This window comes from Urocitellus parryii, chromosome 5, assembly GCF_045843805.1.
Source record: "Urocitellus parryii isolate mUroPar1 chromosome 5, mUroPar1.hap1, whole genome shotgun sequence".
Classification (NCBI taxonomy): domain Eukaryota; kingdom Metazoa; phylum Chordata; class Mammalia; order Rodentia; family Sciuridae; genus Urocitellus; species Urocitellus parryii.
Window position 1 is genome coordinate 116,510,799 of NC_135535.1, and position 14,412 is coordinate 116,525,210.

The 14,412-nt window shown below is 48.4% G+C and overlaps 1 protein-coding gene across 1 annotated transcript in view; it reads left to right on the plus strand.

Annotated features, from left to right (window-relative positions):
* The window catches only part of Cacna2d4 (calcium voltage-gated channel auxiliary subunit alpha2delta 4), a 108,571-nt gene that overhangs the window by 53,104 nt on the left and 41,055 nt on the right, over nucleotides 1-14,412 (plus strand). The window contains exons 24-26 of the mRNA XM_026411069.2: nucleotides 3,970-4,065; nucleotides 6,148-6,275; nucleotides 9,981-10,061. Coding sequence (XP_026266854.1) covers nucleotides 3,970-4,065; nucleotides 6,148-6,275; nucleotides 9,981-10,061 — 305 coding nt within the window. The remainder of the gene's footprint in view (nucleotides 1-3,969; nucleotides 4,066-6,147; nucleotides 6,276-9,980; nucleotides 10,062-14,412) is intronic.

Sequence of the window (14,412 nt, forward strand, 5' to 3'; positions counted from 1 at the left end):
AGTCATGTTAAGGAAGTTGAGGCCTAATCCCACGTGATGAAGATTTGGGCCTGCTTTTTCCTCTAATAGGCGCAGGGACTCTGGTCTAATTCTTAGGTCCTTGATCCACTTTGCTTTGAGTTTTGTACATGGTGAGAGACAGGTTTAGTTTCATTTTGCTGCACATGGATTTCCAGTTCTCCCAATACCATTTGTTGAAGAGGCTATCTTTAAGAGATGCAAATTTTTAAAATTAAAGAAGTTTTATATAATGTTAAATATGAATTGGAAATATCAATTTGAACCCAAGACATGTTTTCTCTTAGAGAATTAGAAAGAATATCTTAGTCTTTTACCTGAAATGGTTGCTAAAGATCTCTCCACTGAAAGGACTAGCCTCAGTGAACGCCCCCAACCCCAAACTAGATTCAACACTAGTCCTCATTAAGATGAGCCTCATTAAGATGAGTCTTGGAGGGAAGGCAGAGGATGTGGGGATAAGAAAAATAGTAGAATGAAACAGACATTATTCCTGTATGTATGTATGTGACTGTATGACCAATGTGATATACTACAATATGTATACTCAGAAAAATGAGAAATTATATCCCATCTATGTATGATACATCAAAGTATAAAGTGCATTCTACTGTCATATATTACTAATTAAAACAAATTTTAAAAAGAAACTTTAAAAAAATAAATAAAAGTGAAGTTCCTTCTGCAAAGATTAAAAACTGAGCGTTTTGGAATAAAAACATTAAAAAAAAAAAAAGAAAAAGAAAAAGATGAGTCCATGGAGAAATTTCTGATTCCAGGACAGGGGAAGTTAAGTAGATAAATGAACCCAGAACATCTTGTCATGCTAAGAAGTAAACCATTACCAAAGACTAATGAGATTGTCCCCAAAAGATCTCAGAGCCAATGTGAAGAGGCCTCATGGGCTAAGATTGGGATAGTGAGAGCAGCAAAAAGAGCAACCATAGTAGGTTAAAACACATTAAACATGTTCAGATCCTTGGGTTCATAATCATACTGGGAAAGAAAAGGAACCTCATAGGTCAGCTTTGGAAGATGTTAGGAAAACAACTCATTCTAAAAACTGGTAAATAAACAAAAAATAGCAATTATTTATGATGCCTCTACACAAATTGTACTACAGGACAACCAAATATTGATGAGGGGAAGTTTTTCTAAAATATAGAAAAAATAAAGATGCATACTTTGTACAACCCTTTATCAATAAGATAGCATGTGTCTCTGGATGGGGAGTGCACCACTTGTATGAATCAGCTTCTCTTTACCATAATAAAATGCCCAAGCCAATTAATTTAAAAGAGAAAAGGTTTATTTAGCTCTTGGTTTGGGGGGTTCCAGTTCATCAGGCAGCCCCATTGCTTTAGGCCTCTGGTGAGGGCAGCACATCATAGCAGAGCAAACTACTTATATAATGAGCAGAAAGCAGAAAGAGAGAGACACCAGGGCCCCCACAATCCCCCTCAAAGACACACCCCAATGACCAACTGTCCTCCAATGAGGTCCCACCTCTTAAATGTCCATAGAACCTTCCAATAGTGCCACCCTGGGCATCAAGGCTTTAATACCTTGACCTTTGAGGGTCATTCTCCAAACCATAGCAACCTGTAAAAGCTCAAACCTGAATCTAAGCAGGACCCCAAGTCTAAGTGCCAGCTTATAAGATGTACAAGGTACAGAAGAGCATGCTAAATAACACCAAAGCATCCCAGCCAAATCCAGAGTGTGAGAAACTCTACAAGACAATGACCTTGTTTGTTCAGAAAAGAAATTGCAAGGAAAAGAGAAGCAGAGAATGAGAAAGGAGAAAGGGAATCAGGTTAAAAGACAGTGATGACTGCTAATGGTGTGGAGTTTCTTTTTGGGGTGATGAAACTGTTGTAAAATTCACAGTGGCAATGGTTACTTAAGCACTCAATTGTACACTGGAACTAGGTAAATTGTGTGGTATGTGAATTAGATCTCAATAAAGACAGACTGATGACTGAAGAGAGAGATCAACCAGTAGTTAGATTCTGGTTCAACCAAACTTCAATTGGATTATCTGATGATATTGAGAAGCTACAGAGCCAGGCATGGTGACCCACATTTGTAATCTCAGTGGCTTGGGAGGCTGAGGCAGGAGAATTGCAAATTCAAGCTCACCTCAGCAACTTAGTGAGGCCCTAAGCAACTTAGCAAGAACCTGTCTGTAAATAAAACAAAAATGGCTGGGTATGTGACTCAGTGGGGAAGTACCCCTGGGTTCAATTCCCATTACCAAAAAAAAAAAAAGAAAGAAAGAAAAGAAAAGAAATTATAGGATTTTTGTAAAGATATGATAATGACATTGAAGTTTTTTTCAAAATTTCTTTTAATGATAGAAATTAAAATACTGATGAAATATCTGGGATTTTCTTCAAAATAATGTCGTCAGTTGGAGGGGCTATAGATGAAACAAGAAACGTGGCTTGATTACTGTTGAGACTGAATTGTGGGTGAAGAGCTCATTAGACTTTTGAATAGAGACTGCCATCCGGATGCTTTCTGGAGACACCCCAAGGGCCTGACTCAGTGGGTCTATTGCCAGACTGGTATCTGTGATGTTTAAGACCCACAAAATGCCCAGGAAAAACCTACAGGAGCCCTTCTCTGCAGCCCTGAAGTCGGGGGGAGAAGTTTCCAGAGCCTTCTACTCAGTGACTTTCCACACTTGAGACCATCCAGTTCCAAATACCTACCATCCATGGACACTGCATGGTGCCACCTCTTCCCACGACCTCCTAGCCTCAAGGAAAAGTGCTGCCCTTGGTGATGCTTTGGCATTGTTCACCTTGATGCTCAGGAAGCCCACAGACCCAGGCACCAGAGAGAAATGGGGTCACTGCTGCCCGGAAGTTGGGCTTAGAACAAGAATATTGACGGAGTCAGAAGTGATGGCCTCCACCCTGGGTCATTCCCTTTCAATCTCCTGCTGTCATTCTTTGCCTGATGGTGTTGAGACTGTGAAAACAATTAATTCCACTGAGCCACCTTATGGATCATTCTTTTTTCCAATCTTTTCTTCCTTGATTTTTTTATTTGTTCTTTTTAGTTATACATTACAGTAGAATGCATTTTGACATATACATGGAGTACAACTTCCCATGCATGTGGTTGTACATGTTGTGGAGTTTCACTGGTTGGTGTGTTCATATGTGAACATAGGAAAGTTATGTCTGATTCGTTCCACTGTCTCTCCTTTTCCCATTTCTCCCCCCTTCCCTTCATTCTCCTTTGTCTAATCCAGTGAACTTCTATTCTTCCCTCCCCTCCCCCATCTTATTGTGTGTTAGCATCTGCATATCACAGAGAACATTGGACCTTTGGTTCTTTGACATAGGATTATTTTACTTAGCATAATAGTCTCCAGTTCTATCTATTTACCAGCCATTGCCATGATTTCATTCTTCTTTGTGGCTTAATATTCTACTGCCAAGTTAGAAAGTCTACTGGGACTTCTCACAGATAGAGACAGTGCCTGCCCCTCCTTCCCTCATATTCCAATCTCATAAGTAATAAGTGGAAATGGCTTTACAATTGAGAGAAGCTGTGGATGAGAAGTTACCATTCCATAGGTCTCAAGATGAAATCTGTCTTTCTGGGTTCCTCTGCTTTCCAGGCCCAACTCTCCTAAAGCTAGAGGAGCCAGATTTGGCAGAGCCAAGACAGGGTCAGGAGGAATACCGAAAGAAGAACAATGCTACCTAGAACCTGGGGGACCTGATATAACAGGGGGTCAAGGAGTCGAGGGCATCTCAAGCAACTCCCCAAGAACTTAGCCTTCCTACAAAGTTCCCCCTAAGCCAAGCAGGACACAAGCTAGGAGAGGCCCAGAAAGTCCTGAAGGTCTTCCCTGAGCTCTCTGTGACCTTCTTGGGGACCTGCTGTAGCAGCATCTACATGGTCATTCCTCTTGCTTTGCTTGCCTCACAGTGAGTCAGAGCAAGGAGTGGACGTGGCCTTCCTGGGCACCCGGGCTGGCCTCCTCAGAAGCAGCTTATTCGTGGGTTCCGAGAAGGTCTCCGACAGGTGAGTCCTGCTAGTCACCCCAGTGAACATGATCCCTGCAGGGTGGGAAAGGACAACATTCGAGGGTGTTCCATGGCACATGGCTGGACAGAGGAGAGACTTGGTTTTGATATGCTGGGACCTGGGAGTCCAGGATGGGCAGAAGGGTTAGATTTACACATTGAGAAAACATGAAGAGTTACTATTCTACCCCAGCTTGGACACACCTGGAGGACAGAAGTGGTCCAGTCAGGCAAGAAAGCAGCCATGTCCTTGAGCTTGGGAAAGTTGAACAGAGATTTCACTCAGAGGGAAACCCAAAATTGTTTTCCTCTCTAGGACCAGTCTCTGTGTGATGGACACAGTTGCTGGCTGTGTCCCCTCCTTTGTAAAAATTTTTTCCACCTAAGGGGAGAGGGGCTATTCCTGGGGCCCAGTATGTATGGTGCTTCCCTATGGCAGTTTTCTGAACAATCTATGCCCCCCCCCCACCGCCGCTTTTTTAGTAAATCTGATGGACTTCCAGATGGAACACCCTGGGGGTCATGGAAGGCTAAGGATTCTAAGCCAGTAATTTTCAATAGGGGGCTGGGGGGTGTGATTTTGCCCCCACTGCAGGGGGCATTCAGCAATGTCTGGAGATATTTTTGGTTGTCATAACTAGAAGAGGTAGGGATTTTGCTACTAGCACCTACCAGGTAGAAGCCAGAAATGCTGCTAATTATTCTGCAATGCACAGGATGGCCCCTACAACAATTATCTGGTTCCCAATGTCACCTGTGCCAAGGTTGAGAAACTCTGCTCTATAAAAGCCAGATTCTGGGAGAACCCTGTCTGCAGGGGCCCAGGTACCGCCAGGAGGGTGGGAGTCCAGAGCAGGGGTGGGAGTGGAGGTGAAGGAGCAGCGCCACCTACTGCTCTGCAAACCAGGAGACTCAGACAGGTGAGGGCCACCAGGTACCTGGAGAACCGCAGAAACCTGACCTCCGCATCCGGCTTCCCACCCACTCCCTGCTCCTCCTGCTAATTCCAAGCATACTCAGGCACCAAGCGCCATCTTTGAGCTTCTTCCAGGACTCTGTGACAAATCCACACTTGCTAAGCAAAGCTGAAGCTTTCTAGGAAAACAAGTTGCTCTTCCCTCTCCATTCCTCCTTCCTTCTCTTCCCACTCCCCTCATTCTGAGAGAGTTGGAAAGAGGAACAAACAGGCTGGCTGTCTCAATGACTCCCGGCACCCCTCTAAAGGGGAGTCTAAGAATGGAAAAAGGAGCTCTCAATACAGACAGGATTTCCCCAGGTGGCAGAATACCTTTGCCTCCTGCAGACCCAATCACCACAAAGGGCTGCAAGTGCACTGCACGATCTCTAAAGGACTCCCTTCACTTAGACCTAGACCGTGGTGTGATTGGCAGCCCAGGAACCGTGCAACCAAGCAGATCTGCTTCTGGAATATGCAAAGCCATCATTCTCAAAATCAAATATCAATACCCCACCTTGTGGATCAGCCAGGGCCACTTGAATCTCCCACCCCCACCCAGCCTCTCCCAGCCTCCCAGTCTGCTCTAGACCAACACTCCCTTCTGTAGGCTGCTGAGCGTCCAGGGAATACAAAGCCATAATTAGCAAGGTAAAGCTGCTCAGAAAAAGGAAACCAAAGCATTCTGAAAAACCTAGAGGCAATAACTTTTGAAGTAATCATTTTTGGGTAACGTATGCCCCTCTTGTTAGTGCTGTGATAGAACTGATGGAGGTTGACTGTACAGCCATGTTAGTGAAAAAGAAGTTAAGCTGTATTCAAAAGAAATAAACCCTGCAGGCAAAACAGTCTGCATATGTCCTCCTAGGACAGAACCCATGCTTCTTCTAGATACTGATGGACCATCAGATGTGATGTTGTTTTTACTTCCTGACAGGTTTGCTGGGGAATAGTATCTGGAGCAATACTAATTTAGGGGCTACTGCATTCGGTCTACCTGCAACTCTGCCAAAACAGAGAGGAATTGCTATCTTAGCGCAGCCAAGATGACCTTGTATGGAAAAAGGAAAGAGGGATAAATATATTCCCAGATTCGGAGGAAGTGCCAAATCTTCCTCTTTACAGGATGTTCCTGATGCCTGATGATGAGACCAGTGTGTTCACGATGAACAACTTCCCTCTGTGGTATCGCCAGGCCTCCGAGCAGCCTGCTGGTAGCTTTGTCTTCAATCTGCGCTGGGCAGAGGGACCAGGTAATCCACACCCGTGTGCTTTGCAGCTGTGACCAGGATGGGGATGTTTTTCTTCTGCTGTGCCCTTAGTGGAAAATGGGAATGAAATATGGGACAGAACATCCAGATCACCAGGGTTTCCTTCCTACCTTCCCTCCTGACCCACATTAACAACTTGAGAAAACTCTCTGAGCCTTCCCATGCTTTGGTCCCTGTGTAGAATGTAGGGCTGGTCATTCCCAGGCCAGGAGTCAAAGTGGTCATTTAAAACTCCAGCATGGAATAAAGAAAAAGATTTAACCCAAAAGTCAAGAGAGTTAGATTCTAACCCAAATTCCAAATATGAGATCAAAAGGGTTGATCACTAAGATTCTTCTATTTCTAAAAATCTGAGTGCCTTTGAAAGTTCCTCAGACTACTCAAATGAAAGTGCCAGCCTTTGTCTCGTTGGAGAGCAGCTGTACTTAGCAAGTCTACAGGGCCACCATAACTCCTTCTAAACAAACAAGAAGCAACTGGATCTCTATCCCTTGGGATCACCCAGGAGCAGCAAGGCAGGTGCCCAGGATATAAGGAAAATAGCCAGGACAGGTCTTCACGGAGTAAGTCACAAGTCTCTACAAGGACAAGGACCAAGTGGAGTCTAAGAGCTGCTGATATCTAACTCTCAGCCCCACCCCCTGTGGAAAATGGCCAAGAAGAGAAAAATTAAGTGATTTTCAAAAAACACTAAGAAAATCACAAAATGTTTAGAACCAAGAAGGGCCTTACAGTCTGCCTTGCCTTAGTCTTTTGATTGTCACTTGAAGAAATTGTGTGGCTGGAGTGAGGGGAAGGATAGAAGGGCTTGTCCAGGAGCCTACGTGTTTATGGCCGAAGAAGCTCTCCACCTGGTTCAGCTAAGAAGCTGAGCCCAGCACAGTGGAGCCAGGGGCCTGCAATTCTCCACAGTGCTGATGGGGTGAGTGGGAGGCAGAAGGAGGTGGAAAGAGATGATGGACTGGGTGTCACCTCAGAAAGCAGAGTCATATCTCCCCTCAAGGACGCCCTTTTACCAAAGGTCTTCCAACCACTCTCCTGCCAAAACCATCCTCAGGCCTCATGATGAGAGCTGCCCTGGGGCTGATGGCTAGGGAGGCCCAGGTTCCCAGGGGCTTCTCCTGGGGGATGCAGATTGGGAAGGTGGACAGTAAGGAGTCTGCCTCTGTGTGCAAGGCCTCCTCACCCTGCACTGTGCCTGCCTCTCCATCCTGTGCCTGCTGTCTCTATCCATGTTCCAGCAACTCATGTGCTTTACAAAACACTTTCCCACACAACTCATTCGAACTGTATAACTCCATGAAATAAGAACTGCTATTATCCCTTGTCTTACTTGGAAAGAATCTGGTCCCTGTGATCACCCCCAGATTACACAGCAAGGAAGGCGCAGAGCAGACTAGAACCCAGGTCTGCCTCTCCAAAGTCCAGGCCTTTTAACCATAATGAATATAAGGCAGGGAGCAGAGAGGGCATGGAATTGTTTTTCCCAGTGCAAGCCCCTGAGGGAGGTTCTCAAAGCCAAGGTGAAGTTCCCCTTTCCACAGTGCCCACCCCAAAGCAGAGAAGAGCTTCCTGCCCTGCACAAAGGGCCCCCCTAGGAGAGGTTCTCATTGAGGCCCTGAGCCCTGCCCCTAGCCGTGGTGACTGGCTCCCTCCTGCCTGCATTGTCACCAGGTGACTATGGCTGCTGGCTGATCAGGGAGCTTTATGTGTTGGTGAGGTAGGAGGGTGGGTGGGTGGGTGGGGAGCTGAGCCATAAGAAGAGGGAAGCAGGCAACCCAAAAAGGGGGACTGCTGAGGGGGGAGGAGGAGCTCCCTCCCTCTTCACACCCTTGTGTACTTGCCGGGCTCATGCACACAGACACCTCTGCACACGCCCATCCACCCCCAAAAGAAAGAAAACAATTTCATTCTAACGGGGCGGGGAAACCCTGAGGAGGCAGAGGAGAAGGAAAGAGCTGGCTTAGGGGCAGTAGAGGCTCCCTGTCTCTCCAGGATGGCACTGGTACCCTTTGCTCAGGGCCTGGTGGGCTAAGCTCTGCCCACATCGAGCTGCCTTTGGCAGCCAGCGCCTGCAGAAGCTGCCGGCCCCAGCAGTGCCACCAGTGCCTAGGTAGCTCAGGCCTGGTACTCCCCCCTTCCACATTCCACCTCTCCCTGAGCCAGCCTCAGGTACCCCACCAGCACTTGGTACCCTGCTTATTCACCCAGGCACAGACCAGGTAGCCACTGTGACCCAGGCAATGATATTCCTGATGTCCCCAGAGACTGGGTCGTGAGGGCCACCACACCCACACCTGGGTGTTTCCTACAGGCATATACTGGCTAGAGTATATTTCAATAGAAACTCTCTCCTAGAAAACCAGCTGCAGAGCCCAGGGAATACTGTAGGGGGTCAGGCATATTGGCATCTTCTAAATGTTTCTAGAAGCAAGGTGAGGAAGGCAGCTTCTGTGTCTATTGGGATCCTTCTGACTGTGTTATGGCCAATTTCCAGAATCGAGAACAGCTTTGCGTATTGTAAGTTCCTAGAATTAGAGTATAATTTTAGATTTCTGTGAGATATTTGGTGACAGAGAGGTGTGATGGGTAATTGTAACAATATAGCAGATACGAGAAACCAGTGGTTAAGTCCCATTACAACTGTCGCTGCTGCAGTAACAGCCTCCACCCGAGGCTCCCAAGAGCTGTTTGTTTGAGGCAGTGTTTGCTACCAAGACATTCTGACAAAATAGGATAGCATGTGATAAAATTTTGCCTGTTCTTGGAATTCTTAATAATGCAATTTGACCTCTAGAAAAAGAGTGCTTTGGAAAGCCAGTCCAGAGTTGTGGACAGATAAAATTAAGAAGCCCAAAGTCATATAGTGGCTGCCCCCATTCCAGAGCCAGAAAGCTCTATTTTAATATAGAACTGGTGCTGCCCTCTAACTTCCACACCTGTGGTGGCCTTCTAAAAGAAGTGGGTAAAGCAACACAGGAGAGCTCTCCTGCCTTCAAGAGACTGGCAGAATGTTCCAGAAATGCAGTAACAAGACAGGGAATGGTTGTGGCAGCTTGGTCACCACTAACCAAGATTTACAGAGCACCTCGCATGTGCCAGACGCCATCTGTGTCGCTCATCCCAGGCACTGTGCCTCCTGAACGGGACTGTCAGCATCACCTCTGACTCATGGTGACTCATAGGGACAACCCAGGATCATCAAGCACCCAGTCCCAGAATACGGCCTGTCCCTTCAATCAGAAGGAGCATCGGATGCAAGTCAAGCCTTCCAAGGAGGACACGTGCTGAGAGGAGGGGCCATGGCAGGGTTCCTAAGCAGGTGCTACCTAGAGCTTAGAAAGGCAGCAAGCAGCCAGAGACAGAGCAAATACCACTGTGTCAGTGACACCGATAGCATGCCGTCATTCAGGCAGCCAGAGGCCACATGTTGATCTGGCAAGTTCAGATCTGCACACAGGTGACCCTTGAAGGTACCCTGCAGAGACAGGTGGTGAATGGCAACCTCCTGTCACAGCAAGAGACCACACGAGCCCTCCACCCCTCCGCACCCCCGCCATTATTCAAGCAACGTCCTAGCAGAGTGTGTATATTTTTCTTCTACACAAGTCAGGGTAGGGGATCAGCCTACCCCACTGCTCCTCCCTGAGTGCCAAGAAAATGACTCGCTGATTTTCATTTCCCCAGAGGGCTCCGGTGAACCAGTGGCAATTACGGCCAGCACCGCTGTAACTGTGACAGTGGACAAGAAGACAGCCATTGCAGCAGGTAAGAGCTGCCCTTGGTGCCACTGAGGCCAGAAATTTGTGTGACAATGCAAGAAATCTTTACACCGTGATGGCAGGAAGTCCCTGTGTGTGATCTGCTGGGGCATAGGCTCCAGCTGTAAGTTTTTCCAGGTGAAATGTGAGAAGGATGGAAATGGAATCTTCCTAAGTCATTTGTTTATAAAACCATAAAACGAGACCTCAAAGAATTCATGAAACAAGTAAAATGAAGCCCAGAGAGGTGAAGAGATGTGCTCAAGATCACACAGCACAGAGACTGCAACACTGAACCTCTTTCTCACATTTCATAGGTTGCTTCCCTCTTCCATTGCCTTGGGTTCCAAGACTGAGCTTTTGAAAAAGATCCCCAAAGCTCAATGTTATGCTCAATCCGTACCAGACACCATGGAAACCTCCTACCAAGCACTTTCTCATTTAGTCCTCAGGGTGACTTCATGACAGCAATGTTTTTGGCTCCATTTTACAGATGAGGAAACTGAGATACAGAAAAGTTATTTGCCCAAAGTCCCACAGCTAAGAATTAATGAAGCTAGAATCTGAACTCAGATTGCCTGTCTTTAAAGATTAAGATCACTATGTGATGCTGAATTTGTCCCAACTTATAGAACGAGAGAACCCAATGACTTTGACAAGCTTCTCCTGACTCTGCTGTTTCTAGTGTTTAAAAAAGTCTTTGGTGTCTCTGCCTCATCTAGAACTATCTGGCCTCTGTGATGAAACCCTCCTGACCATGGTTTCAGCTCCCATGTCCCTGACTCAGCTGTATTCTGAAAAGTTGTGTGATCCATGGGTCACTGGGTGTTTGTGGCCTTGACGACCAAGGCTCCATCAGCCTGGCTGCAGAGTGTCTGACCTGGCCAGGTGGGAGGCCCCCTGTGGCAGGGCTGGGGCTGGGCAGGTAGGGCTGGTGTATTTGGTCCTCAGGCTGAGTTCAGGGCAGAAAGCACAAGGGGCAGACTGGGATCCATCCTCCTGCCTCACCTAGGGTGCAAGGCTGTCCTGAGTCAGGTCCTAGGCTGCTTGCCACTCTGGGCTAGGAGGTAGGGAGAGAAAGGCTCACTCTGACCTTGCTCCATGTTGTCACAAGGAAATTCATGCATCACTGGTAGTCTGTGACATGTCCCCGACTGTGGCTCTCAGAAGGGACTCAGGACAGTCCAGCACCTTTCTTTCTGTAGCCCCTGGCACACAAGTCCCAGTCCCACTTCCAGACCAAATGTTAAACCTAAACTTTTCTCCCTAAAGACCATCCTGTGGCCCCGGCAGGGCTTGTGTCTGCCCGCCCCCCACATGTGGCCTTCTCAGCTCCTCCACCCCTCATGACCTAGAAAGGAGAAAGGGCATGGGGCCTGGCTGCTGGCTGTGCTTTCCTGCACTCTCCAATTATTTGATATCATTTTTAACTCAGGGCTGAATTAGAGCCGTGAGGGGTTGCCATAGAAACCGTGTCCCAGTGCCTCTAGTTTAACTTGCTGCAGACAATCGCTCTGACGCTCTGGGTTGCAGGGATGTGATGGGGAAAGGCTGAGGCGCTGGTGAACTGACACTGCAGGGGTTTTTTTGTTTTGTTTTGTTATATATATTTTTAATTTCATTTTGTAATTTCCTCTCCTGACCTGTGTAGCTCAGCCTCCCTGATCCCAGGGCCAGCTGGTTCCTGTTGCTCAAGGAGGGATAGGGGGTTTATTCATTGTCCCTAGAAGCTGGTGGCCCTGAGTGCATGTGAGCTCCAGGAGTGGGTGACCACAGTGTATGTGACTGGGGGCTGCGTTGTGGTATCTGTGCACTGAGCAGGGGGAGAAGACAGGAGAAGGGCGTTCACGAAGCCATGGGCCTATACAGGAGGGCAGGTGGATGAAGGGGGTCCTTGTATCCCTAAGCAAGTGATTTATCAGCAGCGCATGCAAAATTTCTAAAAAGACAGCTTTGGGTAAGTCTCCATTTTCCATTCCCCCATCCTCGAAGCCCCAGTTGAGGAACACGGTCAAGTGTAATGACAGCAACAGTGGTGCCATGATATATAGAATGTGTTTTTCTTGCTGCTGGGTTTCCAGTGTGTCCTGCAAGACATACTGTGCAGAGGCCTTTCCTGCTATCTGGAGATGCACAATGTCTCCTTCCTTAGGGGTCCTTTGGCCTCATTATGGACTTAGCCTTCAGACCCCTGGAAACTCCAATACTTGAATAACATGCATCACAAAGACATGTGCAAGGCTCCTGGGAGCCTTGCTCTCCCCTCCGGACAGTGGACTTGTCTCAGGTCCACTACAATGATCAGGGCTAGATGAGGGCAACATCCCACCTTGACTACTTCCTAGGGAAGGTGGGCCACGCAGTTCTGCCATAGAGTAGAGCTGAACTTCGGGGAAGGGGATCCTGATGGTTCACTTCTGTCTGGGGTTTGCTCCTAGCTTGCTGGCTTGCCATCCAAGGAAAGTTCCCAGAAGGAGGAAATTCCCTCTTAGTCTTTGAAGACTGATGTGCCATAGCCCAGACCCACTCAGCCAGAGACCAGTGCAGCCAGGAAGTTGACTGGCCAAGTAACAATCCCAGAGGCCTTGTTCTTCCACTCTTGCCCTCTCCTCAGTCCCCTGCCTCTAACTTTCCAGGCCTAATTCTGACCCCCACCTGCTCTGTCCCCTGGAGGATCCATGCTTGAAGTCTGAAGTGTGATCTGCTGGTGCTTAATTCACTCCTAGAAAGCCAAGACAGTGGTAACAGGTTAAGCAGGGCTTCTGCAAATCCTGTCAATCTCAGTGAGTTAACAAAACCCCCGTCATCCAGCCAGGCGCAGTTGCTCACGCCTGTAATGCCAGCAACTCGAGAGGCTGAGGTAGGAGGATCATGAGTTCAAAGCCAGCCTCAGCAACTTACGGAGTCCCTAAGCAACTCAATGAGACCCTGTCTTTAAATAAAATGTTAAAAAGGGCTGAGGATGTGGCTCAATGGTTCAGCGCCCCTGGGTTCAATCCCTGATACCAAAAAAAATAAAAATAAATAAAACCCAGTCAGCAGAGAAGTCCCTGAAAGGAGCCCTCCCCACCTCCTGGTACACAGCGGGATCCTCTGGGCAAAAACAGGCCTCTTGCCACACGGGCCCATCTGACCTTGACTGCCAGGACGAATTCCATCAAGCCAGGGTGGATGAGCACCCCCAGGGCACAGAGCCACCGCGGGGTCTCCGGCTTACCTTCTTCACTCCACAAGCTGTGGTGCTGCCCGGTGAAGCTACCCCCAGGCTCTGGCGGCCAGATCTTCAGGCCAGAGCGTGGGCGGACTTAAAATCCCAGCTCAGCCTTGCCGGGAGCTAGCCGCCCTCAGCCGCCTCCTAACCCAAGATGCTGCCTCCGCTTGACTCCCAGTGAAGCCGTGAGGCCCCGGCCCTGGGCCCTGGGTGGGAGGTACCCATCTGTCACCTAGAGCCCTGTGCATCAGGGTGATGTCCCTCAGCATTGTGTTCCACTGCCTGGGGAGGTGTGAGGGGGCAGGGTGCAAGTCTCCTAGCACCCATCTCCCCTTCCCACCCAATGAAACCAGGAAATATATAGGAAAATACAGTCTTTATTGGTCTTCTGAAACAACAAACCAGAAATATAATTTTGCCTTTAAAAATCTTCTGTCTCAGGCTAAAGATACCACCACTGACAATGCCCTCCCCTCCCCCACTCCCTTAGAAAATCCCCAGCTCTGGTGTCAGTCTGCAAGCCAAGACAGGAAGGAAGACTGTGCCCCCGGCCAGGGTGGGCACGTGATCTGATAACAGCAGCCGAGGTGTTCTCTGTCCACCTGCTGGAGAACGACCTTCTCGAAGGCTCTCCACACCCCCCACCCACTCTTGGAGTAAGGAGGAAGAGGAGGCAAGCTGGGCCTGCCCTGATACCCTCCTTGGACCCTTCCTTCGGGGCTGTCCTCCCCCAGGGCCAACACCAGGACCCCCATCGTAGAGCCGGGAGCCAGCGTGGCATTTCCTGGTCCTCTTTGAGCAAGAGGAAGCCAGAGTCCAGTAGAGGGAGACCTAGGTACTCACCACACACCAGACTCCCAAGGACAGGGACAGCCTCAAACAAAGACCCTGAAAACCTGCACAGCCCCAGAGACAGGTGTGTCTGTCCCAGACAGGACCCCAGGCCCACTCTCTAGTTCAGACCCTAGTCTAGGGGCAATCCGAAGCTCTGAGGAGCCAGACTGAGTAGACAAACCCCTGAGAAAGGAAGCCCGCATTGAGGGATCCAAACAGAACGGGGCTATTCTGTCCCTTGTCCTGGAGTCTTACAGGGAGGTGTTGGCAGTCGCCGAGCCTCAGAGAGGACCAGTCTGCTGTCTGTGTGCCG